At 45.9% G+C, this 26,806-nt stretch overlaps 1 protein-coding gene across 1 annotated transcript in view; it reads left to right on the top strand.

Moving 5' to 3' along the window:
* SPMIP7 (sperm microtubule inner protein 7) overlaps positions 1-19,474 on the top strand; it is a 62,102-nt gene extending 42,628 nt beyond the window's left edge. The window contains exons 7-9 of the mRNA XM_082473276.1: positions 30-137; positions 9,571-9,678; positions 14,546-19,474. Of these exons, the coding sequence (XP_082329402.1) occupies positions 30-137; positions 9,571-9,678; positions 14,546-14,669 (340 nt within the window). The 3' untranslated portion in view covers positions 14,670-19,474. The remainder of the gene's footprint in view (positions 1-29; positions 138-9,570; positions 9,679-14,545) is intronic.
* The last annotated feature ends 7,332 nt before the right edge of the window (positions 19,475-26,806 follow it).

The following is a 26,806-nucleotide window of genomic DNA, read 5'->3' on the forward strand; positions in this document are numbered from 1 at the left end:
TTTTTCTATGTTTCTTTTCATCCTAACAGTGGTTGCGTGCAGTCTACAAATGCTGATGACGTTGACAACCCCTGTGGAGACATCACATCTCTCGCCAAGCCTCGCAGCTCTGAAATTCTTTATTCGCACTCAAGTTGGTGAGTTCCACTTATGATTATTCCCCTCACTTTATTATTCAGGAGGAAACATGGTCATGGGCTTTGCAATGAATGAAGCAATTAAAAAACGGCCCTGGATAAACAACAAGGTCCTACTGTACAGCACAGGGAACTATATTCAATCTCCTGGGATAAACCATAATGGAAAAGAATCTGAAAAAGAATATATATGTGTATAACTGAGTCACTTTGCTGTACAGCAGAAATTAACACAACATTATAAATCAACTCTACTTCAATAAAATTTAAAAAAAAAAGACAACAGCCTGGTGCTGCACACAGCTTAGGAAGAAAGATACCTGTTTCCTGAAAGGACTGTAGTTTCTCACAAAGGAGATTATAGTTTTGAGCACTGACTAACCTGGGCGCCTACATATATATGCAATATATCTTTACATGCTATGTTTTATGAATATATTATATATATATAATATATACAAAAAGTATGTATAGATTCACTTTCACCAGTGGAAATACTGAGCCTCAGAAATTACTTCCCTAGGATTCACAGGATACACTACAGGAAGCTGACGTTCTGTGTCTTTTTTTTTTTTTTTTTTTTAATTTTTACTGGAGTATAATTGATTTGCAATGTTGTTAGTTTCAGGTGTACAGCAAAGTGAATCAGTTATACGTGCACACATATCCACTCTTTTTTAGATTCTTTTCCCATATAGGTCATTACAGAGTATTGAGTAGAGTTCCTGTGCTATACAGCAGGTTCTTATTAGTTATCTATTTTATCTATAGTAGTGTGTATATGTCAATCCCTATCTCCCAATTTATCCCTCCCCCCCTTACCCCCTGGTAACCATAAGTTTGTTTTCTACATCTGTGACTCTATTTCTGTTTTGTAAATAAGTTCATTTCTACCCTTTTTTTAGATTCCACATATAAGTGATATCATATGATATGTCTTTCTCTGTCTGACTTACTTCACTTAGTATGATAATCTCTAGGTCCATCCATGTTGCTGCAAAGGGCATTATTTCGTTCCTTTTAATGGTTGAGTAATATTCCGTGGTATATACGTACCACATCTTCTTCATTACGCCACTGAGCTGCTACACATCATGGCTGTTACCCCATCAGTTTCTGTGGTGCCTGAAAACCTTGCAGGAGGTGTCCTGCAAGCCTATAGTGTGAATCACGACAGTATTTTAAATGTTAGCTGCTTTCTATTTTTTTTAAACATCAGTTGTGCCCATGAGACGAAATAGCTAAATTTCTCATTGGCTGTCCTTCAGACCTATTCTACACCCTATAATAATTTTGAATTTTCCTGTGTTATATATTCTGACTCTCTAATTCTTTTGACTACTTGGCCAAACTAAAATATGTTTCAAAACTAACTTTGGTTTTAAAATATATTTCTGTAACTTATTGCATTGAAGAATTAAATGAGTTGATCTATTTCAACCAAAAACAAAAAAGAAAGAAAAAAGAAGAGAGAATACATAAAATATTCCATGTACTGTGACAAAAACTTAGCCCTCACGTAGCTTGCAAACCTGCAGGGCCGGTGAGCTCTGCACACCAACAATGATAATATAGAGCAGCATGGAGTGAGTCTCCTGAGAAGTGAGTTTAGTGCTTTTGATCTCAGTTGTACAGAGAGGTCGCTTTCACCCACGAGACTTGAAGGCCGTGACGTTTTAGCTGAGTCCTGAGGAAGGGTTCGCTGGTTATGATTCTTCCATAATTTCTGCAAGGAAATTATTGCTATTAAACGTGGCAATTCTAAAAAATTTTCAAGAAAGAATATGAGGATAAACCCAACTGAAAATATCCTACTGGCATAAAATTTTATTTCTCCTTTGAAATGTACATCTGAATTTTGGAATGTTTTATGAAACATTCTTGCTAAAGAATAAAATGTATTCTTCTGGGTCATTCTTCAAGGATAGTAAAGAGAAGTCTGGCAGCATTTTAAAAATTTGATGTAGAACATACCATTTAACTTGAGTAAATTTGGGAGTATGCCATTCTACCTCATCTTGCTGTTAATTAGTGTTTTTAAGGAAAGCAAATTGAACGGATTATGTAAAAGAATTGGACACTAACTGTACTTCCCCAAATTGGCCACTAGAGGACCCCCAAGGTTGCAAAGTTTCTTCTTTGGATGCGGTTTCATTTTTTAACAGAATCTTAACCTTTTAACACAAAGAAAGATTTTCCATTTTTATTATGAGATATTGATACAAAATGTATACTGTCATATGTAACATATAAAGCAAAATAACAAGGAAATGCCTGTGCATCCCGGGCCTAGCTAAGGACATAGTATTGTATCTTTTAAGCCACCTGTATATTCCTCCCAAACCCATCTCCTCGGTCTCCTTCCCCAACCCAGAAGTCATCACAACAGACTTCGTGCTTATCCTTTGCTTGCTTTGCTTGGTAGTTTGGCTACATATACTTGAATCTCTAAACAAAATGTTATGTCCTTTCCACAGCACCACACTGAGCAAAGTAGAGAAGAATGCATACAACATGACGTCATTTGCACAAGGTCCAAAACCCAGAAACACGTAAACTTACTTTGTGCCCAGTAGAGTAGAGTACCATCCTATTCAAAAGCAAATATGACTCTTCCTTTGTTTCCTCATCTTAAACTTTCTTAAAGGGAAATATGTTTATATGAGATCATCTTTAAGGTTCTCATAACCCATGACACTTAGGACAGACACTGTCCCTGTCCCTACTCCTTCAGTGGAAGCCGCATTTCAGACAGAGTCAAGGCTACTGCCTCTTGGGTTCAGGTGGCTGGAATCACCAATTTCCCCAAAGGGTAAATGTTTTCAAATTTTCCTCATTCATTGATTTTGTATTCTGGCCACCATGTCATTTGACATGCCCAATGTATTGGTGGTGATTACACTAATAGTTTTAAAAATAACTTTTAAAACTGTAGAACTGAATCTGATCATTATAGAAAAAAGTACAGAAAAAATTAATAACAATACAAATATAACTAAACTTTTATACAGAAACATAGGCATTATTAATATTTTGACATATTTCCATCTGTCATCCTGAATCTTGTTTGTGTATATTTATATAGCTATGATCATGCTACATATATAATCTTTACTACCTTAACATTGCTACATCATCATGGGTACATGTTATTATGAACTCATCAGGATTTTTTATTTGTGTAGATGTACTGTCATTGACTAGTTCGCTTAGGTTACATACGTAAACTCTTTCCATTTTTTGTTATGATAAATAATGCTGTCAAATACTTTTTAAGTGAATCTTCTTCTAATTTGGAGTTATTTACTTAAGGGAGACTCCTTGAGATGGATTATGAGGTCAAAATATATAAACATTCTTAAGCATGTTGCAAAATCCTTTCCTGGAAGTATTATATAAATTTACAGTGGAACCAGAGTTTATGTCCAGTGTGTATGCATGCACACCTTCAATGCTAGCCTTAAAGCTCACCAAATAGCATATTCTTTTCCTTCCAAATGTGTTTACTATAAAAACAATTCAAATATGTTTGTCAAAAGTAGAATACCTCTTTCATTTTCAGGGCCAGTATTGAAAAGTGATGTATGTTTTAGACTTTACCGCCAAGCGTGCATGAATTTCTGCCTGTAGGTAGCTGCATGTTGCTGTGTGTGCATGTGTGTGTGGGGCGGTGTTGGGTTGACAGGTGCAATGGACATTTTCCCAGGCTCTACACAGGGCTATGAAATCTTTTTTAATGGCTGCGTGATATTCCACTACAAGCTATATCATAGTTTACATAGGCCAAGTAGTTACTAAAATCTTTCCTATTGTTAAAAAAATACAGCAATAAACATCCTCCACATATATCTTTGCACAGTTTTCTGCATCCATTTCTGCAGAACAAATCCTTAAAAGCAGAATTGTTGCATGAGTTTTCTCATTAAAATTAATAAAATATTTTCTGATTTGGTAGTGATGCCCAGTTATTAAAAGATATTTAGAGTTAAGGAACTCAAGACATTAGTTCAGTTTCCACTGAGGTTCCTAACTTCTAACTTGGGCCTAGTTTAGGAACTAGAATCCACAGTATACATTGGCTTCAACAGTTCTTGAAGCTCAGGCACTGAGTAGGAATTACAAAAAAAAAAAAAAAAAGATAAAAAGTCAATCCTCACTTACAATCTGTGTCAAGCAAACAAGGTAAGACTAATGTAGGAATTTCCTCTCCCCCATTTTTTTCCAAATCTGTTTTTTCATCCTACTTTTAAATACTAGAGCCATATTCTTTGCAAGAGCTTATTATAAAATGAGATGGAAGAGAAGTTTGTTTTCTGTTCGTAATTATTTTGTGGCCCACATTGTTTCAAAATGCCTGGCATTCAGGAGTCATCAGTGCAAAGTGCCTGATTATAGAATGATGTGTAACAGCAGATCTGTGCAGACCCAGGATCCAAAAGCATGGAACCTTGCCCTTTCCTAAGAAAAGGGGGAGTGTTTTTCTTTTGCCACGGACCACGTGGGCTCTCACATATGCGCGTCTCAGCTGGTCCAGCCCCTCCCTTTACCAACGAGGACACTGGGGCTTGAGCAGGAAAGAAGCACGTCCAGGTGACAGAGCAGAGGCTGCGCCCTCCGACCCCGTACCCGGTGCTTTCCAGAGACTGTTTGCCGTTTGGTTTCCCAAACCAGCCTGGCGCCTCCACCGTGCTGTCTTCCACTAAATCATAATCTTTTATTTCAGGACTTCACCCAGTTTCGTATTCACTGTGCCTTTACCTCTGTCGTCTCTCTGATGAAGCACTTGCAAATAATGAGTAATTGTCCAAAGTGACCTCCAGGCACCCCTGGGCCAAGGCCTGAGATGGAAGAAGGGGCCGCCCTGCCCGTCCCCGGGTGCGCTGCACCTTTAACAAACTCTGACCACAAGGCAGGTTCAAGACGGGCTATGAATAGCAGTTCCTTACACTAGCCCACACTTCTGCCTTTTCTGAGAACTTTCACATCGACTCTCTCATTTGTTTTTCAAAGCAGTGTGATGAAGCCAGAGGTGCGGGAATAGGTTCTCTCCCCACTTTACAGATGAGGAGGTTGAGGCAGAGTAAATTATGTAAGAGCCCCAGGTACTCATTCCATGAGCAGTTAGGAGAACAGCCCCAGTCCCCAGGGCAGCCTCTGGCCAGTGAGTGCTTCCTGGGCGTCAGCCCTGCTCTGATGGGGCTGTCGGCTCCTTTCTGTGTCCCCTCCCAGATGCAAGAGGTGAAGGTTCCCTGAGAACAGAGGGAGAAAAACATATCCTCTAGAGCATGATGATGGTAGGAGTGAAACTAATTCCTGAGCAGATCCTGGGGATCTTACCACATCTTACCACATTCAGGGAAGCACAGCCCAGTGGCCAAAGTGACTCTGGTCTTATTTAGATTTCTCACAGAATGATCAGCAAACCAGTCACAGCTACCAGGCCCTCCTTCCCCTCAGCTGTGCCCTCTCAGCCTTCCCAGGCCTGCCTCCTTCTCTGTCCACACATGCACTAGGCCAGCACTTGGCCCGGCTAACATGGCCCCACGACCCCTGCAAGGGAGCTGCAAATCCCCCCACCCCTGACTTGGGCAGAGGTGGCTCAGAAAGCTCCCATCCTGTGTCCAGGGTCACAGGGCTGGCGGGGGCAGCCCTGAAGGCCGATGCCAGCCCTCGGACACTCTGAGCCCACGCCTCCCTCTGTGTCCCTCTCACACCCTCCGGCTCTTACTTTGCATCAGTGATCTTTGCCCCACTTGAGTTCTGTAAACCTCTCGTTGTGCATTTAAAAACTTTACTCCTTAATGTGAAAGCTGTCAGGAGTCAGGCCTGTTTGAGTTCTGCTAGATCTGTACCTGACACAGAATAGCTCTCAATAAACGAGGGTCCAAGTGACTTGAACTTGCACTACACCCACACCCTGAACAATGTCGACCACCCTGACCCAGCACAGCTCTCCCGGCTCGGCTGGCAGTCTGGGTGTCAGGGCCTCCTGGGTCGGGTCAGTTCCGCCACCTGCCAGCTCGGTTGTCTCTGGGCACATGACTTAGACTTTTTCTGAGGCCCCAGTGCCTGCATCTATGAAATGGGCATGATACCAGGACCAGCGACCCAGAGTGTTGGGAGATTAAATCAGTCAACTCATGTTAAGTGTCATAAAGGGCACACACTCAGTGAGGATTCGTCAGGCCTGTGGTACAGAGAAAGAACGTGTGCACACTGGAATTCTAATCCACGTATGCATGACCTATAGTCACATATAACACGGTTTTCTCCATGTTTTCTTTATTTTCTATTTAGCTTTTCATTACACACCATCTGGGCTCCCTCCTTCTAACTGATTTACTAAAGTTCCTTATGTTTCTCAAGTTATTTAATTTCTATTTTATTATGCTTTGCTGAGCAAAACCAATTAGTTGTAAACTTAGGCAACAATTTATTCAAATTTACCCATTAGTGAACCAACTCTAGGCTTATTTTGGGAATTGGGTACCAGAGAAGGTGTTCAAAAGACTAGCAGCTATGGAGCAAAGGCAAACATGAAGACTTCGCTTATTTTCAAATGGTTTCCTGTTTCTCTCGCTTTCCTTCAATGGGGGAGTGGGTTTGAACGTACAACTGCTCTGGAAATTCTCTTAGAGCCTGAACATTTCAGTGTCTTTAATATCTTTGTTTCTTCCATCTGAAAAACCGTGTCACCCATCAGCCGCAGGTCTGCAGAGTGTCCCCCAGAGACTATTCTCCTCTTGATATAAGGTCAACATGTTGCACTTAAGATGGAAAAAAGTTCCCCTGTGATGTCCCTGCCAAAGGGTTAAATGGAATAGATTTTAGAAGCAGCGTGGGTGAGGACTTTCGTTTTCAAATATGTGGCAGTTTATTATGCAACTGAATTCATTTCTCAGGCCTAAGCAGCTTCTCTTTAATCCAGTCCACTAGTGCATGGGTGCTATTTTTAGATATGATGTAATATAATATCATTATTATAACGTAATGTATAATACCGTTTAACATCAATAACCTGTATGCCACAAGGCACATATAGTGGGGCGGCGTTTTATATCAAGCCCTTCTTGTGATTGACACATCACTTGTTTCCACCTTTGACTTCTTAACTGCTCTGATGGAAGGTTATGACTTCAGAGACATTTTCATTCTGCAGGTGTTTTAGGGGCAGTGGAAAAAACCTCTCACGCAGAGGAAGGGGATTTCCTTTGTAACATGCATGGAAGCTTTAATGAATGTTTGGGGAGAGACATGACACATGAATGATTTTGCCCCATTTTTTGTTACCTCTCTGACATACAGCTGCAATTCTTTAAGAAAATTCCAAGAAACCCTGAAGGGCCCTGCCTGGAAGTGGACAGCAGTGGTTTACTCACCCAGGTCCCTGCAACAAACCTGAAACAGAGACCTCCAAACCTGGCTGCCCACGGGAGTTATCTGGAGAGATTAAAAACCCCAATTCCCAGGTTACACCGCTTGCGAATTAAATCAGAATGTCTGGGGGTAGGAGTAAGGCATCAGTACCTTTTAAAAATCCCCGTGAGTTGTCAGGGCGCAGCAGCGTTTGGAAACCACTGTCTGTCTTCACCTCTCTCAAGCTGCCTGTCCTGGACGAACTGCATTCTTCACCTGCCAGGCTCCTATTTTGTACAGTTCTTATTTCTTTAAAATCTTATATGCTCAATTAATTGAGCACCTACTAAGTGCTAAAGACTTGCCAGTTGCTTCCACCTTCACTGAATCCCTTTGACGCCCAGGTCCTGGGAGGCCATGTGCGCTCTTGGGCTGCAGCTGGCCGAGACAAGGACAATCTCACAGCTAGCGAAGAGGTCCAGGCAGACCTGGCTCCCTGATTTTCCTGACCTCACAAGATCCATTGACTTGCACTGCTTACTCTGCTGTTGCCCTTGATGTGCTTTCCCTTCACTTTGTCTGCATCGGGGTCCCCTGTTTTATTGCCTGCAAGCCAGCTAGTCGTAGACGGATGCACTTGGAAGAGACACGGGACTATACTGGTGCAATTCCTACCTGAAACGTCGTTTCCCCTAACGTGCTGATGCCAGGGGCACATCTTCCGTACCCAGAAGGACACCAGAGGACCTGCCTGCCCACAGGCACAAGTAGAATCTGGCCTCCCTCCTGCCCATGCCCTTGAGCTTGGTACTGTCACCCCTCTTGTAGCTGAGGCCCAGATTTGCGCCCCGGCCCCTGAGCCCACCCCGTTCGTTGCCCCGCCCTCCGCTGTCGGCCGGTCCCGGACTCTGTACGGAGCAGCCTCCCTGAAGCTCCGTAGTCTGAAAATTCCTCCTGCGGTCAGTGGTGCTTGCAGGTTTCCTGGGCTTACTGGATGTGTGGAAAGCACGGGCCGAAACCAGGGGACCCTCAGAGGAGCCGTCCCTCTGCCTTCCGTGGGCGCTCGGTCCTTGCTGCTCTTGCCTTGCGTCTGGGCCTCCATCGAGGATAAGGCCCCTCGCCAGAGGGATGGCGCGCTCCCGAGGAGGGGCCATGGGGCGGCCGGGGCAAGCTGAGCCCTGGCCCTCTCCTTGCCGCGGCGCCAAGAGGACCCTGAGAGCTGAACTTCACAAAGTTGGGTGTCATCTGAGGGAGCCTTGTGATTTGCAGAGAGCGTGTCCTTGCTCTTTGAAAACAGTCTCAAGCTCACTTTCTTGCTCGCACCTGAGGGCGAGGCTGCATGCCTTCAGCAGCACTGGGACGGGCCCCACCTCTTCCTCAGGAAGTAATCCATGGAAAGGGCTGCATATGCTGTAAGAATGGCGAAAACAGTACTTATTATTCACACTTCTCTGAATTACCCATTAAAATATTTCTCTCGGACGTTTGCTTGCCTTTATAGAGAGGGATGTTATACCCACCCTGAAAAACCCTGCCAGACCTTCTTGTGTTTTTCTTCTACTCTCTGTCTCTCTGGAGGGGAAAAGGACCAGGGAAGCAGAGGAGTAAGTGGAATTGAGTTAAATTTGTGCAATTGCAGGAAATTATATGAAATCAGTACTTTAACGGTGGCAAGAAATAAATACTATTTAAAAATCACAGCTGTGCCTGATATTGGAGTTGGTGTCACAGAGCTCCGTGTGGGAGCCAGGTCCACCCTTTGGTAGGGAAAACTTGTCCGCCTTCATTAGAAAACAGAGCTCAACTGTGAGTCACGTATGTAAAACACATGCAAATTGAAACAGTAGAAAAACATGGACCTGAAGTAAGTTTCTTTAGTCCTAGAGCAGGGCTGTCATCTGCACATCTCTGCCCCCTGCCTGCACGCTTTCCTGTCTGGCAGCCAGATTCCCAGACCTGACGTGGGACAAAACCTTTAGACTGCGTCCTCCTTTATGTTTTCATAGTTGGGTGCTGGTGACCGTGACTATTTCACAGATTGTTATTTTCCTTTCCTTCCTTGCCCTCTTTCCTTTAGCTCTGCAAATATTCCAGGGTACACCGGTAAGGTTCATTTCACAGCCACCCATCCAGCAAATTCTGATCATCCATCAACGACCCCCTCGCCGGATTCAGGAGTGCACCAGTAAGTATGAGTCCTATTACTCAGTGCACTCAGATACGCGGTGGGGAGGTGTCCTAATGATGATTATCCCACTAAAGAGCGATTCAGTACTAAGAGTAAATTTACGTTGTTTAAAAAATAGGGTGTCGAGTCCAAAAAGACAGAAGAGTTCATTCCCCACTGTTGTCGCTCCAAGGAGCTTATGAAGGTATTTAATGCATCTTAGGTGGACGACATCTTCGCCTCTTGGGCTCAGCTCTGCATACACATCCCCCTTCTGCATTATCCTCAGCACACGCGTGGAACACACAGCACGAGACACGTATTCACTTGTGAATAGCCACCTTACTTTTCACAAAAGACAGCATTCGGTTGAAAGCCATATATATTTCTAAACACTGTTTTGCAAATTGAAAACAGGAGACATCTGATGGGAGTTTAGCGCAGACCCCGTGTTTTGAAGCTGCCAGTGAGAAGCGGCGCATTACTTCTCATTATACCTCGAATTTGAAAGCATCTGATGGACGTCCTGGCCTTGCAAATAAGATGACACAGCTCTTAAGATGCAAATGCAGGGTCCAGAGGCCGGCCCCACGCCAGTAAATAAGCTCTCGCAGTGGGTCGGTGGGTGTGCGTCTGGGAGGGGGACCGACGCAGCCCCCCCGCCTCCATGGGTGCCTTTTCTCCTTTTTGGTGGAGAATCCACTCATTCCTGAAACATTCATTGAGCACCCACCCTGGGCCAGGCACTGCTGAAGGCTCTGTGCTCACAGGGTTGAGCAGGAAAGCTCCAGGCTCTCAGGAACCTACGTTCTGGAGTGAAAGACAGAAGCAAAGAGGCACACAAGTATCTGAAGAAATGAATTAAAATGATTTTGGAGAGAGACACATGCTGTGCAGAAGAAAAGGCAGGGTGACGTCAGAGAGAGAGCCTGGGCAGGGACCCAGGAAGCTGGGCGGTCAGGGGTGCTGGTGGGTGCTGACCTTCAGGCAGAGTCCGAGCTGCTGCCTTGATGGGCTTCCTGATCTTCCCGAGAGGCAGGATATGGCGGGGCCTCGTGGACCTCGGCCCGCGGTTCATACGTCAGTTCACTAGTCGTACACTCGTGTGCGTGTGGTTCGTTCATATGTTCTTTCTTTGTGTCAACAAATGTTTACGGTGCCAGGAATTCACAAGAGTTAGACCCAGTTTGCAAGGAGCTCCCAGTCTAGCGGTGAGCCAGGGATAAACAGTTACCCTGGAGGGTGCCCAGTGTTGTCATAGTGACAGTCACTTAACAGCTGAGGGCTTCTGGGACGCTGCCCTGTAAGGACTGACTGGTCTCATCAACCCTGTGACCCTGTGAGGAAGGTCTCTTGTTTTCCCATTTGACAGGTAAGGAAACTGAGGCTCCAGGCCAGCAGGGCATCGGTGTGGGTGCAGCGAAGACTTCACGGAGGGAGGAGGTGGTCCACACCGTGATTCTAGGGGCAGTGGGATTCGTCTCACAGATACCCGAGGGCAGGCCTCTGCCTGCCCCAGGCAGCCCTCATCGCACGGCTGTGGGGTCTTAGGGAGGCGGCTCTCAGGCCGCCGCCCGCCGCCGTGTGAACTGGGTGTAGAGAGCCGCGTGGTAAGGGCAGTGACTGCAGGACGATGGGGCGCGTCGTCAACTGAGCTTAGCTCTGACAGGTTGACAACTGGCCGCCATCTCTGGGCCATCCGGTGGGAAACATTTTAAAGAAAGTCATTGGCTTTCTAGGCTGGTGTTTTGCATTCAGTCTGTTTTCTCTCAAGACACATTGTCAAACGTCACACAAATTCCAAAGGAAGGGCTGGTAGAAATTTAGACACAGTATTTTACTTCCTCTGAAGGACCTAAAGAAACAACATCAAAATTAAATGCATCCTTATATCTGTCGTTTAGACTTATTGCCCAGAAGAGCTAGTGTAACGCCCTGCATCTGGGCAATTCACGATGGAGGAGGGACCAAACTCGAGGATATTTTTCTGGCAAATGCAGCCGGTTCTCACCCGTCGCCGTTTTTGTCCACAGCCCATCTTCTCACCCCAAATCTCTCAGACCTCGTCCCCAACAGCCTCATGGTCTGGCGTGTTTCTGCAGCCACGTGAGCCAGCTGTCCTAAGTCCCTAATATATTTCAGAGGAATCTTTATTCCTACGTGGGGAACTAGCCTCCACCGCTACTACTCCTGTTCCTACTGTGATCACTGCTGCTACTTGAGAAAAGAGCCTGAGTCTTTAGGCCATTTGTGGTAATGGCCACAGCAGCAGATTCAGGCCGGTTGCTGACCCCTGGCAGGCCCGCACTCACCCCACACATACTGCACACACAGCTGTCACCTGCCGTCCCAGAGTGGGGACCAAGGACCCGTGGAGCTGTCTTCTCCGGGGTTCTCATTCTCAGGGTGCACAGCGGCTCTGGAAACACAGGCAGTGGCAGCGATACACGTGTCACCCACTATGTGACATGAAATGACAGACTTGTGTTGGGCTGGGAGCCCAGATCGCCCCTGCGTCGCCCCAAACGAGGGCTCCTGACGTGGCAGCGGGGCTCTGTGGTGAGAACGCACAGGGAGTATGTAGATTTTTAAAAGCACTCTGCTGACACAGGCCAGTGACCTGCAGCAGGGCGGCCAACGGTCTGCACCTGTCCTGGCCCCTGTTATCAGAAAAAGTCAGGTCTCTGAGGTTCTCCGTGGTGAAGTAGTGCCTCTGATTTTTTGTGACACTACATTTAATGTGTTTTTGTTGTCGTTGTTTTGCTTTTCTCTTTGCTAAAAATTTCCAGCGACCGTGAGAGTCTGAGTCTCTGTCTGATGAGAATCATGAGACCTTAGTGAGCTGACTGCCTCCCGATCCCCTCTGTTTCTCCCGCTGTTCCTGAGAAGCCGCCTGCCCAGGGCCTGCCCTGGGTGCTCCGGAGTGCCAGCCACCGATGCGCCCCCTCACGGCTCTCCTTCCATGGAAAGCTGGCTCCACCCCTTGGTGGCAGCAGCCCTTCTCCTTCCCCTGCAGAGGGGCCCCCCTGCTGCTCACTAGGCCCCCGGCCTACCTGCTCCGGTGGACCACCACCCCCGTGTCCTCCCCCCACTTCAGAATCACTACTCCCACCACTACTTCTGTTTCCTTCATCCCAGAAAGACAAGCTCTCACGTGCCTCAATGGTTCTTCCTTCCCTGTGAGCTCAGGCTCCCCTTCAGCCCTGTTCCCTCCCTGCTGGCTGGCCAGGCCCAGGGCCTCCCTACTGGAGACTCAGACCTTCCCCTCGAGCAGCCGTCCTGCTTCTCCCTCTCCTCCCGGTCACTTCTAAGCCTCTTTAAGAAGCGAGCCGCCACCCTGCCCTCCCTCGCTGCTCCACGCCCTCCCAGCCCTCTCCCTCCTCCGGCTCTCGCCTCTCCTCTTGCAGTCAGATGAAAAGCTCCCACAGGACAACCGGGGGAGGGACTGAGGGCCCCTCTTCCCACCCAGGGCAAGAACGGCGCACTTGCGGTGGAGTTTGTGGCCGATGGGCCGCAGTGGTGGTTTGGGGTTGAGCGGCTTAGGCCTTGAATGTCAATGCCAGGGGAGGGAGGGCCGTGCGGTCCCCATAACACATGCTGAGGGTGGTGTGCAGGACACCAGCAGTGCCCTAGGATGGGTGTTGCTGAGAGGAGATGCAAAGGAGCAAGGAAGGGGTTATGGGACAGGGGTTCAAGGTGGGGAGACGGGGGTGCAGGAGATGGGTCAGAGGGATGCTGTGAGTCCCCAGGTCTGAAGGTAAGGGCGCCACTCCTGTTTCCACCGCAGCTCAGTGTTTCCTGTGCATCCCTCACACCGGAATTCAACCTTCACAGAAGCAGGAGTTCTCATTTCAACAGCCATTTTTCACAACATAATAAAAAAATATTGTTACTTCATGATAATCACGGTGTAAAAACAGCGTGCTTGAGATTCATTTGCCGTGTCCTCTGTAACTTCCGCCACATACGAGCATCGTGGTGTGTGTGTGTGATTCAAGTAGCAGCAAATTCATGGAAGAATTGCTACAGGCTGTGTGCAGCTGTTCAAGAGAGATGGCATGACCCAGGTCCATGCTGAGGTGGACACCTCTGGACACAAAAGTGTTTGGAAAGCATCATTTGCATGCATAGTATTCTACATTTTCACGGTTATTTCCTTTCTGTTAATTCTCACCAGAAACTTGGTAGGGCATCATTTCCATTGGAGAGATGAGAAGACTAAGGTGTGGGTGAGAGCATCGTGAGGGAGCCACCAGGGTACCTCACCTGCAGGGTGAAGCCAGCTCTCAGCCCTGCACGTGGCCCCTCCCGCCTCTGCCCTTGTCTCCCTCTCCCCCTCCCAGCCCTGCCCGCATGCTCCACGCCCTCCCACCTTCCTGTCTCCCTGAACTCTGACCTTTGCACCAGCTGGCCTTTACCGTGACCCTCCTGATTCCTCCCTGACATAGACTCTGGGTGGATGTCCTTCCCCAACCCAGAAAGGTGACTCTACCTCTGGGCGCCCCCACACCCTGAGCCCACCCCCACGGAGGCTTTGTGTGGTAGCCCTGGGTTATTCAGCTGCCTCTCTGCAGCCTCACCTCCTTTTGTCTGTATTTTCTGTATTCTTAGCACCTACTGTAATTCTAGGCACAAAGTAGATTTTCAGTCAATGAAACTGATGGCAATATAATTCATAGAATGCAATCAATGAACTGAATGCAAATAAATGAAATAAAGGAAACAATACACACAAGGACTAACCATTTTCTTTCTGTTCTGTGCTTCTCCTTTCTCTCTCCTCCCCACCCCCGCCCCGACGTGTGTATCATTAGTTGGAGGATAGATGAGGTTATATGCTTTTATTTTATTTTATGTGTCTTTTTTCCCCTCCATTCTATTACAGCATCTTACGGAGAGAAATGGCAGTTGACCTCTTCCGTCACCAGGGGCCACTGTCTAGAATGGTCACAACTGTGAAACCCTACAACCCCTTCAATAAGAAGGAAAAGGAAACTGTAGGCTACTGAAAGCGACCTGCCCTGAGTGACACCTGAGCCTTGGGGAGGCGCCACGCACAGTACAATGGGGAAATAAAAGAAATCAAATAAAGCATGTTCCCAGTGTGTCTGTACAAGTTGGACAAGGTTTCGTGGTGCCAAGGTCTTCTGGAAACCCCCAGCAGCAGAGGTGTTATTTTAGAATATTCCTCTTTAGAGTTGTAATGCCAGGCTACCTAGAGGTCTGGGGTTCACGTGGGGATTTTAACTGTGGAGCCTAGATCACAGATTCTATGATCACAGATTATCCAGTCCAAGGCCCGTATGCTGTCGATGAGAAAACTGAATATGAAGAGAGAAAGTGGCATTCTTTTCACACAGAGCGTATCACATGGGGACAGTGCCTGTGATACAGAAAACAAAAGCCAGCCTTTGCCTGGCTCCAGTGTTTCTCTTTCTGAGAGACAAGCATACCCCAGGCTCCATGAGGGTCTGAGGCAGGAGTGACCACACATAACCACATTAGGGTCAGCGTGTGGCCTGGCTGGGCCGTGACCAAGTGGAGTTCCAGCTCCAGAACCTATCAGGCATGGATGTGGGCTGTGTGGGATCCCTCCGTCCTCCCACACGTGGTTATATTTGTATCCACACGTCTGCAGATCCCGTTAGCTTGCATAAACCTTAGCACATTTGATCCACAACCGCACAGCAGGCATTTTTCAAATCTCTTGCTATTTTATGGATAAGCGTACTGAGACTAGGAGAAGGGAAATACTGATCAAAGGTCACACACTCATAATTAGCAGAATTAGAACTAGAACCCAGGCTTTCCGGATTTAGAACCTTGGCCACTCCATTTCTTGGCACATGGAATAACCTTCCCTGAGTTATTAAAAAACAAACAGAGACAGAATGCCTTCTCCTTCTCCCAAGAGATTCAGAATGAGATAGGGATCCCACAGAACTCCAAACAGATGTGTAAATCGTCTGGGGGTAGTTTGGCCCTGCTTTCCCGTCGGAAGGGCAAAATCAGCTGTTTTTGCTTGGGAATCACCTATTGCCTGAGCTGACACCTCTACAGACCTAGACGCTGACTGCAGACGCTCCCTGCACACTGCCTTTCTGCCAGGACGCACAGGAAGGCAGGCGTCCACCCTCCATCCATCCTGCGGAGCTGACTTGCCTTCACAGAAAAGGAATGGCTTCACCTGAACCCGATCGTGCAGTGTAATTATTTTCAGAAAGAGCAATTCTATCAAAAATTTGGACTAAAACAAAAATCTTCATCTCTGCAAGATTCTCACCCAAACACAGATGGGAAGGATGAGCCGTGTCCAGGGGGTAGATGAATTCAGGGACCTGAGATCACATTTTGCGGTAAACATCCCCGGCAGGTCACTTTGTCAGGAGGCGTTGTTGCTCCAAATCCGAGGCACCTGTTTATCATTCTGGGCCTTTCTATGGCAAGGCACCAGCAGCACCCCGATCCTAACACCCTGCAGCCTGTGATAACTGTTTCCATCCTCCATGGTGCAGATCCCTGGGCACCCATCAGAGCACTGAGCACCTCCAAAGCTGCTTCTAGAAGGATGCTGGCCTTGTCCGCAGCATCCCTGGACCACATCCAGAAGAGAGATGGCAGCTCTTCATCTTCACAACACCTGGTTCAGACTTTTCACCCGTGAAGCTCAAATGCAAACCCTGCTCACCACAGATCCAGGGTCCAAAGCCAACATAGCAACGCCAGTGTCCCTGGCCCTTACCTCCAAGTGCAAATTGTATGACTTGGGTTTCCATGGTCAGCAACTGAAAACCATAAAAATCAAGGAAGATAGCTTCAGGGATTTGCATCTGCTCTTCAAGTTCTGAATTCTGGTCTTGGATGACTCTGATGCTTGCCCTCCGCGCCTGTCCCCAAGCCCAGGCTTTCCTACAGTGTTACTGCCTCAGCTTTCATTTATCACCAGGGATGACACAGACACAGAGAACCTCTGCAGCTTTTGTAAAACATATGTGGAAGAGAGTGTCGGAAATTATTAAAGAGTACACTTGGAAGAGAAAATGCACACTAGTGAGCTTATTCTAGCAAATAAATATATTGCAACGTAATATTGTAAAAACATTACACAAGTGTAACACTATGAAAAATATGACACTCATGGGAGAGCAGAAGAGAGAATCTAGAAATGGACGGATAAAGAAATCATTTTAAACCCCTGAGCCCAGGACAGATTTTTTTCAATAGATGATATAGAGACAACTATTTGGAAACAAAACAGAAAGGAAGATTCAGGTCTCACCCATAGAACAAAAGAAAACTGCTCTTGGAATACAGCTTTAAATGGATAATTTACAGCCTTCGACAGGTGACCTCGAAATACAGAAGAACTGGTTTATAACATGTGGATAATGGAAAATTTTTCCAAAAAGGCCGCTGAAGCCAGAAATCATGAAGACAAAAATAACTACTTTTAATATTAAAAAATACTGCCAAAAAATGTTAAGACAAACCTGTTGGGAAAATACGTCAGACAGAAGATTCATATCCTCATTCTAAAAACAGCCAATGATACAAAAAAAATTATACCAATAGAAATAAGACAAGGGATATTAACAAATATATTCAAAACAAGAAATATAAGTGGCCAATAAGTAAATGTTGGAGTATTAGAGAAATAACAGTAGTATTTCTCTTTTCACCCATGGTCGGCGCTCGTGGGAAGAGATCCGTATCTTTACCTTCCACTAGTCGGTCTTGACATTGCTAACACCTTTCCAGAGGGCATTTGGCAAAATGTTTCAAGAGCTTTTGCCAGGTGGCATAAGTTCAGACTTAGCAATTTCACTTTTAGGATTTTGTCAAGCAAATAATTTCACCAGTGAGCAAATATATTTTACAAAGGAGTTGAAGGTACAGCATTTCATAACTGAGAAATTAGAAACAACTCAATGCTCATCAAGAGAAAATTTAATAAACTGCCTTCCATGAATATACCAAAATACAATACACGCCTTAAAATATGATGGGGCTCTCTACGTATTTATTATCACGGAAAGATATACATGCAATTATTGGTAAGTGCAAAAAGCAGAATTTACAACAGTATATTTAATTATCTTAATTTTATATATGAACATATAGAATAATGTGGGAAAATGTAAAAAAAAAGTTAATAGTTTTAATTCTGTATTTTATACTGTTACTAGAGTAGACATGTATTTCTTTTAAGTTGGAAAATTTGAAAAGTCATATAAAGACAATATCCTTCAAACTTCAAAACCCCTTATAAAGGAAACTACCCCCCAAATTTCTTTTATGAATTGAGTACCAGGAAAACATTTGTCCCTCTTGAAGAAGTGGTGTCTGAGTATGCGGATTATGTAAGCCATCCGTCTCAATCTTTTCTAAATTTTGATGATTTGTAATATACACAGGAGTGAAATTACAGTTCCTGTAAATTGAAAATGCTAAAATGGGAAGTGCTTCCATTTCCCCATGCCTCCCAGGAAGCTCGAAGCGTATTAAGTAAAGAAATTAGCTTGGAAACCCGAACAGACCTGAACCAGGCGCCCGGTTCAACATGGGTACTCCACAGGCCTCTGGAGGCCTCTGGCACATGCCCAAGTCGGGGACCACTGATTCTGCGGGGCAGTGTACCTGCTTTCCCCTCCTTCCACATGGTTTCAGATTTTTCTCTTTCTACTGTAAGAGCCTTGTACCCTTAGGAGATGCCTTCACCCTTGGGGAAACTGATAAAGTACAGATTACATTAAATGTTTAATGTTTCCCCATTAGTGTTTCATGCAAAATAATGGAGCACTGGCTAAGGAAGGAAAAACCCAAGCCGGGACTGAGTGGTAAAAACCGTCCCAATTGCCTTTTGTTGTGGGCAACCTCCAGCCCTGCTGGTCCTGCCTGAATCAGGTTGGCGGCGGGAGAGGGTCAAGTCACCCAGCAGCCGGAATAACCTGATGACCCAGGACTATTTTCTAATAAAGTGAGAATATTCTACAGTAGGCCCATTTGCTCCCCTTAGTCTAGGGTAGACTGTATTGTTTTAATCTCCGGGAATCAAAGAGCTCTGCTTTGCGATCTATAAACTGCTAAAGTATAAAAGGCAAAGAAGGAAATGCAAAATAACTACAATTAACTGAGGAGCAGGTATGTTCCTCTGCAAAATACATTTTCAGGATTGATTTTTTTAAACATCTGCTGTGAAGATGGAGTTTTCTATCACCATTCTCATTTAAAGCCTGGGAGGCGAGGAGGCATTGTGGCTACAAGCGTGGGTTTCAGGATCAACCTGAATGGGGTCTAAATCCCTCACTGTCCTGGTGAGCTGCTTCACGGCTCTGAGCCACACTTCGGAGAGGGAAAGAACATAATATATTTCTACACTCATAGGATTACAGAAATAGTGCTATGATTGCAATCACAAACATGGGTATGACAGTAGCCACAGCAATGCTGAGAACCTCGTTCCCTGAGATAGTATGGAAGGTGGGTACCCTTGTCCGGTGCACATTCGTCATTCAGCAAATATCCCAAGAAGAAACAATGTGTGAGATGCCTGGGGTTCAGGAGTTGTGGGTTCTCATCCAGCATTCACGCTGGAGAACGAACTTGAGCCGTAGAAAACGTAAAAACACGTTGGTTGTGCCAAGGAGGCTACAGGCAATAGCGATGTGCCCATCTCTCAGCTCACACACGTACACAGATTATATGGGGATACATGTATATGTACAGCTGATTCACTTTGTTATACAGCAGAAACTAACACACACAATATAAAGCAATTATACTCCAATAAAGATGTTAAAAAAATAAAAATAAATAAATCCTTAGTGTCGTAAATTGAGCAATCTTTCTTCAAAAAGCTACGCTGCATTTTTCAAAGTAAAAATATTTCCTATCGTAAGATAGGTGTACTTGTATATACGCATACACACAAATACACTTAACGGATCATCCAGTGGAACTAATTATATATCTTTGTCATAAAAGACCTTGGTTTAGCCAAATTAATGCTGTCTGGAAAATGGGAATAAATTGTATTGGCTTTGGGGGTGGGTGGTAACAACTGCGAATCCGTAAGAGTAATGGGCATCCAGTAGGCGCACAATATTTTTTTTATAAACTTTCGTGAAAAGGCGATATCTGGGCGCCCTGATTTTTGGTGTTTTTTTCTGACTTTGAGTCACAATCAGTCCTTCTGTGTTCTATCCAAATGGTTCACACACTGCACTGTGGTTTGATCTGATGCGCTGGTATTTTCTTATTATGGTTGGTTTTGAATACACTCACAATTACTGTCATCAAGGCAGTTCCCATCTCACCCTCCTACAATGTAGGTTCCTCACACCCCGGTGCAAACTGACATGAAAGGCCACTCCCGGCCCGCACAGCATACACACTGATGGCAGGTGCACAGGAAGAGAACCGCCCTCACAGGGCGCTCACCCAGCGTGGGTTTCCAGGCAAACCCCACTGCTGCAAGCTTGTAAACTGGAATGCAAACAGCTTTACGTCCTTGCATTCCCACTTTGGAAATAAAGTGTTAACGTGTTGCATAAATCGATTTTTCCAGTGCTGGCTGACCGCTTTTATGTGTCTTCTGTGGGCAGGGCCAGGAGGTAGCAGACAGAGCAGACTTGGCAATGTGCCCTGGTGGGGGGGTTGGTGGGAAGGAGGGCAGGCAGGTGCGGGTCCCGGGGGCTGTTGGGTGTTAGTGGGGAGACCCCTGGGGATCTGCGCAGAGGATGGGGCAGGTGGGGCCCACCCAGTGCCAAGCACAGCCCTGGACTCCCAGGCAGGATTGTGAGTGTCAGGGCAGGTCTGGGGGGCGGCGGGTGGCAGGGTTGACTTGCACTATCAAAGCAGAGTCTAGGAGAAACCCACTCAGATAGCTGGATGGGGAGACCTGAACAGCAACCCCATGGTCTAATTTCGGCAGATCTGATATTTCAAACTCATCTCAGCAGCACTTAACGGTTTAGGGACACCCTCTCTATCCTCAGCTAGTTTCCTAAGAGGACAAATGCAACAGCAAGTCTCCCCTGAGAGGGTCACTGAAAGTCACAGTGTTTTGAGCAGGGTGTCCTGGGGGGGTTCCTTACTGAGATGTCCATAAGCCCACTGCAGACCCTAGTCCAACATGGAAGCTAGACCAAGACCCCAAGGTCACTGTCATTTTGGACACTGCAGTGGAGGACCCTGGATTCTAGAGACACTGTGGCCGTTGGGTCCCCTCCACTCCTGTGACTTGGGTTCCACTTACAGGGATTCACGTCCCCCTCAGCTGAGCTCTGCTGGTGGCGTGGACACAGTGGCTCAACCACCTGGACCCCCCATGAGGAGGTCCACGCAAACTAATCCAGGTCTCGAAGACAGGTCCAGCCTCAGGAGGGGCAGACGGCGTGACCAATGCTGATGCACAAGGAGGGGCTTGTGGCTGCGCCCTGGGGCACAGCTGCCAGTGCACTCTGACCCACATCTCCTCTCCCACCTATTCTGTCATCCAGGTACTGACCAAATGTGTCAGCCTTTAAAAACTCAAGTAAATTCCGTAAGATGTAACAGGGAACTGGTGTATAAAGCACTGCAGCACATCAAAAGATGGATGGATCTGAATCATGCCTGCAAAATATTGGAATCTATCTATCTATCTATTTATCTATCTATCTATCTATCTATCTATCTATCTATCTATCTATCTATCTATCATCTATCTATCGATCTATCATCTATATCTATCTATCTATCACCTATCTATCATCTATCATCTATCTGTATCTATCTATCATCTATCTATATCTATCTATCTATCATTATCTATCATCTATCTATATCTATCATCTTTCTATATCTATCTATCTATCATCTATCTATCTATATCTATCTATCTATCTCTCGATCTATCTATCTGTCTGATAACATCTGTCTATAATTATTCTATTTAAACTTTTCAAGTCCCCTTGAGTTTCTTTTCCCTTTGGGAAAAGAGTTCTCTCTCCTAATTTGTTTATCAAACTAAGGTCAGTAATATGCACTTTAGGTTATCGGTGTTCTTGCTTTTGCTATTTAAAAGAATATGTCTCAACTGCCATCTCGTAAAGGTCACAGAAATCTTAATGTACTTCTAAAACCAGGGGACCAAAAGGCTCAGGTTTCAACACATGTTAAAGTGGGGTGATGCAAATTGCAGAAAATCAGTGGCCTGTGTCTCTCTAAGAATTATTTAATGATGAACTTACCAGCTGAAAAATAAAAGGGTCTCTCTGGAGTCAGCAGGGAAATTCACAAGGGGCTTTCAAAGAGACCTTTTGAAAACAGCAGGAGGATAGGGAAGTAGGTCCACACACCCTGAGTGATTGGGACCTGACCCAAGGCACTGTGGGGACAGAGCAAACCAGGCCCCCAGAGGGGCATGTGTGTCTTTGTGTCTGTGTGTCTGTGTGCAGAGGAAGGCCCTGCAGGGTGCACGGTGGGATGGTGGTTGTTGGGATGTTCCTGAGGGGCCTGCTGGTGGAAAACACCCCCGTACGTGTGACTCCTTTCAGCAGACTCAGATGGGGCTCCTGGTCGCCCGAGGAGGTCTGGCCACTGCCTGTTTGGGGAGCAGAACATTGGAGGTGCCCTCTGGTCTCTGTAGTTGGAGGCAGGGGTCTGCAGAGGCCGATGAGGGAGGCTCTGCCTGGCCTGCGAGTGGCACAGCCGGGTGCCAGACTGCCCCTCGAGAGGGCCCCTGGGGCTCAGGGATGGAGGCCACCATGCCGGGGAGGTGACAGCGCCTGATATTTCTGCAAAGACCAGGGACCTTTGCAGAACCTGTACCCTCTTCTGCTTAAAAGGTGAGGTTGGTGAAGGCGGGGTACAGTGTTTGTGTTGGCTGCAGTTTGTTCACCGTTCCTTTGAATTCTTCATTGTTTGCCCTTCTGGGTGCCTGGACTGGGTACCTGAGAGAAGGTGTTTTTCTTCAGAAATCCTCAGCCCCCTTCAATCACAGTGACCGCACCCCTTCCTTCCCCACAGGCCCCACCAAGAGGTAACCCTTTGCATCAGAAGCACCTCTTGTGAGCGACTTTTCACTTCCTGCCTGAGAAGAAAGCAGTGAGTCTGAACTGGAGGGGGCCCAGGAGAAACAGGAGGACAGAGTTTCCCTGGGGTCCAGAGCAGAGAATCCATCCTGGGTACAGGGGTGGAGACCCCAGATTTCCAGCTCAGCTCCTCCTGGGGCCCCTGAATGTGAGAGCAGGGCATTTGCTTCCTCTAGGTCAAAGTTTTCTCCCAAATCTGAATGCTGATTTTTCTAACTTTCTAAATTGACATGGATATCCCGTGAAGACCTATCCCCTTGGGAAGGGGCAGTGGGCTCCATGAGCCCCTCCCGCACAGCTGACTCACCGGCCCAGGTCAAAGTCTGCATTTTCCCAGAGCAGGCAGGGCGGGTGGCGGGGGGAGTGGCAAGACTGCACAGCACCTGCCTTGATTTGTGGTAAGAAATTTATGTCCTCAGTACTCACAGTTCTCATTTGGAAAATGCTGGGTGGTTGAGGGTGTTAAAGGAGAGAACATACGTAAGTAACTGGTGCATTAGAGACATTCAATAATATTAACTATTATTATTATTATTAAAAATAACGCTCCTCTGAAACAGACCTTGGCTTCCCTTCTTGGAGTGGATGCACTGTTCACGTAACAACCAGCCCTTCTCCCACCACTAACCGTGTCCTGTGTTCTCCGACCCTGCTCGGCCTCTGCAATCCCAGCGAGGTGGTTATTCCATGACTCACCACATGCTGAAGCCGGAAGCTGAGAGTCACCTGACATCCAGTTTGGATTCTACTTTCTCTCTCTTTCGCTACAGCTCTCAAATAAGCTCTCTTATTTCCTTCTGCTAATATTGCCTTACTTAGGTTTTGTATGTATTGTAATATATTATAGCAATTATCTCATTGTCTTGATAGGATCTGTTTATGTATTTTCCTTTTCCATGCCTTGAAGTCTGGAACTGTGTTTTATTTATCTAGGTATCAACCAGGTCCTATAGCTAGCCAGGCACTTATTAGATACTTTAAAATATCTGTGTAATAGTGGATGGATAGATGGATGGATGGATGGATGGATGGATGGATGGATGGATGGATGGAAGCATGGATGGATGCAGGATGGATGGATGGATGGATGCAGGATGGATGGATGGATGGATGGATGGGTGGATGAATGATGGATAGTTGGGTGAATGGATACATGGATGGATGCATGGACACATGGATGTATGGCCAGGCACACAGATGGATGGATGGGTAATTCTTCACCCCAGACTCTGGGCAGTCCCCTTAGCAGAAAATGAATTTGAACCTACAACTCATAAAACTGAATATCAGGAATTCCCTGTACTTTTTCTTCTCTAGCTGTATCCCCACTCACTCCCTCCTTTTGTTCCCTGTGTTTCCTCCCTCAGACCACTTTCCTTCATCTTGTGCTAAGGTCAACATCCCTCCTTTTCTTGTCTTCTGCTTCCCTCTGCTCTCCCAGTCCCCACCTCACTGCTCACAGTTTGAATCTGCAGCTCTGTCTGCATTCCCATTGGCCAGCACACGGAGAAGCATCTAATCTCTGCTTAGTGCTGAGAAGAAGTATCTGCATTTCTCCCTTCCCAGCTCGGGGAACCTGAGCTTTGGAAATCACATGCTAACTCGTGTGTGTGTGTGTGTGTGTGTGTGTGTACAAATCTGTGCACACTTTTACTGGGAGAGCATCTGGGACACAGAACATGTTAAGTTCTTCTACTTTAGCTTAAGAATCTTCATTAACAATAAGACCATATATCACTAAGGGCTAAATTACATGGTGCAGACTATACACATGTTAGAGCCTCAGAGAAAAGAAAGAAACTTTCAGGTCAGGGAAATTGGCACTGACCTTTTAAGATGTGGAACTGGAGTTAAAACTTGAATGAAAATTGAAAGGGATCTCGAAAGTCAATTTTTAAAGATTTTTTTTATCCAGTACAATCTCACTAATTTGGACCCAATCATCAGGATTCTTAAATAATTTTATTATGCTTTCTCTGAATTTGGCAAGTGAAGATGTAAATGACACTATAAAAGGAATGCTGAATGTGGATTGGAGACCTCATCTCAATTTAAGTAAGAGGGGAGGAGCAGACAGAAGAGAAGGGAAGCAAAAGAGCGAAAGCACTGCTAGCCCCCATGGGCCGGGTCAAAGTAATATTTCATTTAATCACCCCAAATACGCTACAGGGTGGGTATTATTTCTTGCATGTTACAGATGAGGAACTGAATTCAGACTCGTACCCAAGGCTATACCCGGCTTCATGGCAGAATGAGGAATTTAGCTGGTGTCTGGCTTCCTCAAAACCCTTGGCCTCTGGAGATCTGCTCCTTCCAACCCCCTCAGACAAGTGATATTCTGATTGCAGCTTAGCACAAATTATATTTAATCAAGTACCACTCATTCTAATTGCTATTGAAGGAGAAGAAACTATTTCTTTGAAAATACCTGTAATTCAGGTTTTACCTGCCAGATGGAACTGCCGAATTCCTTCAAAAAAGCAACATCTTACTCTACGTGTATGTTCCATTCCTGGAAAAGTGACTGTCCTCAGCCTGCTTCTCTGGGCGTGAGATCCATCTGCCTGGATGTAGACACAGCCACAATCTTTCTTTTGTATCAAGCTCCATGTACATCTCAGCCTTTAGCACGGATCCGAGTGTGCTGGGCCAGCTTCTCTGGTTCCTCAGTTAAGGAACCTCAGAGTAGGGGTCTCCCTCCAGCACACTAGGTTCTGGGGGTTATGGAATGTGGTCCAGCTGCAGGGATAAACAGCGTGAGGTGAGGCAAGGTCCCAGGTGCAGTAGGTGTAGCTAGGGAGCTCTTAGAGAGGAACAGAAAACATACGATTCTTCCTGGGGTCCATGACCCTAGGACCTCACTAAGGGAGGAGAGGGGAGACCCTTCCAGGCAACAGGGGAGCCAGAGCAGAGGAGGAAAGTACATGGCCACACTGGAGAGATCTGAGCTGACTTCCTCCATCGTGTGGGCTGGCGGGTCTCAAACATTTGATCTCAGGGCTCCTTGACACTCTTAAAAATGATGAAAGTCACCAAGGGCATTTGCTCATCTGGATTATGTCATTCGTATTTACTGTATTAGAAATTAAAACTGATCAATTTTAAAATTTTTGTTAATTCATTTTAAAACCATAATAACAAAGCCATTACATGTTAACACAAACTACTTTTTATGAAAAATAACAATATTTTGCAAAACAACAAAAAATTAAATGAGCCTCATCATTTTAATTTTTGTAAATCTCTTTGGTGTCTGGCTTACTGGAAGACAGCTGGATTCTTGTGTCTGCTTCTGTGTTACAATCTGTGGCAACAGGTGTTTTTGAAGTATATAAAAAAAAGGTGAAGCCTCACATAGATCGTTGATAAGGAGAGACATGTCTTAACAGACGTTTTAGACAATTGGGGCTATTCTTCTTTGATTCTATATTAAAAATCAACAAGAGGTAGTTTCTTCAAGTTTAGTTGCAATATGGAAATTGAACCATGTTCATGGTTCGTGGCTGAGATCCACTCCCCAGAATTTCTGTTCTAGTACGTTTCCGGTAAGGATGGGCAACGGGGAGCTTCCCCCTAGAGTTAGGGTGAGAAGGGAGGCAATGGGGTTCTGCAGCACTGTCTTCCAGCTGTTCAAAGATTGGTCCATCAAATACGTAGAGTGGAGGCCCACTCCACCAGCCTCCCTGCCTTCTGGGCCAGGTGTGTGTGTGTGTGGTTACTGAAGAAGGGCCCTGGCTTCCCCAGGACCCCCCCACCACTAAGAGCAGAGGCAGCAAGAACAGACACAGACCCCCTTGTGTCCTCGTAAGGCTCCAGCCCCACCTGTGGGTTCCAGGCTGCTCACAGTCATTCTTTCTGATGGCCTGCTGGCAGGCTTGGGGCTCCAGCCTCAGATGGAGGACAGCCTGGTACAGGCTGCTCGGCCAGCCCCCTTCTGCACTGAGTTCATTGAAAATGATGTGTGTGTGTGTGTGTGTGTGCATGTGTACATATACATCTGTATATCAACATCAGTATATATACAAACACATACACCCACGCATATACTTATATGCCACTGGTTCTGCTTT

The sequence above is a fragment of the Balaenoptera physalus genome (assembly GCF_965194825.1).
Source record: "Balaenoptera physalus genome assembly, chromosome: 8".
Lineage (NCBI taxonomy): Eukaryota > Metazoa > Chordata > Mammalia > Artiodactyla > Balaenopteridae > Balaenoptera > Balaenoptera physalus.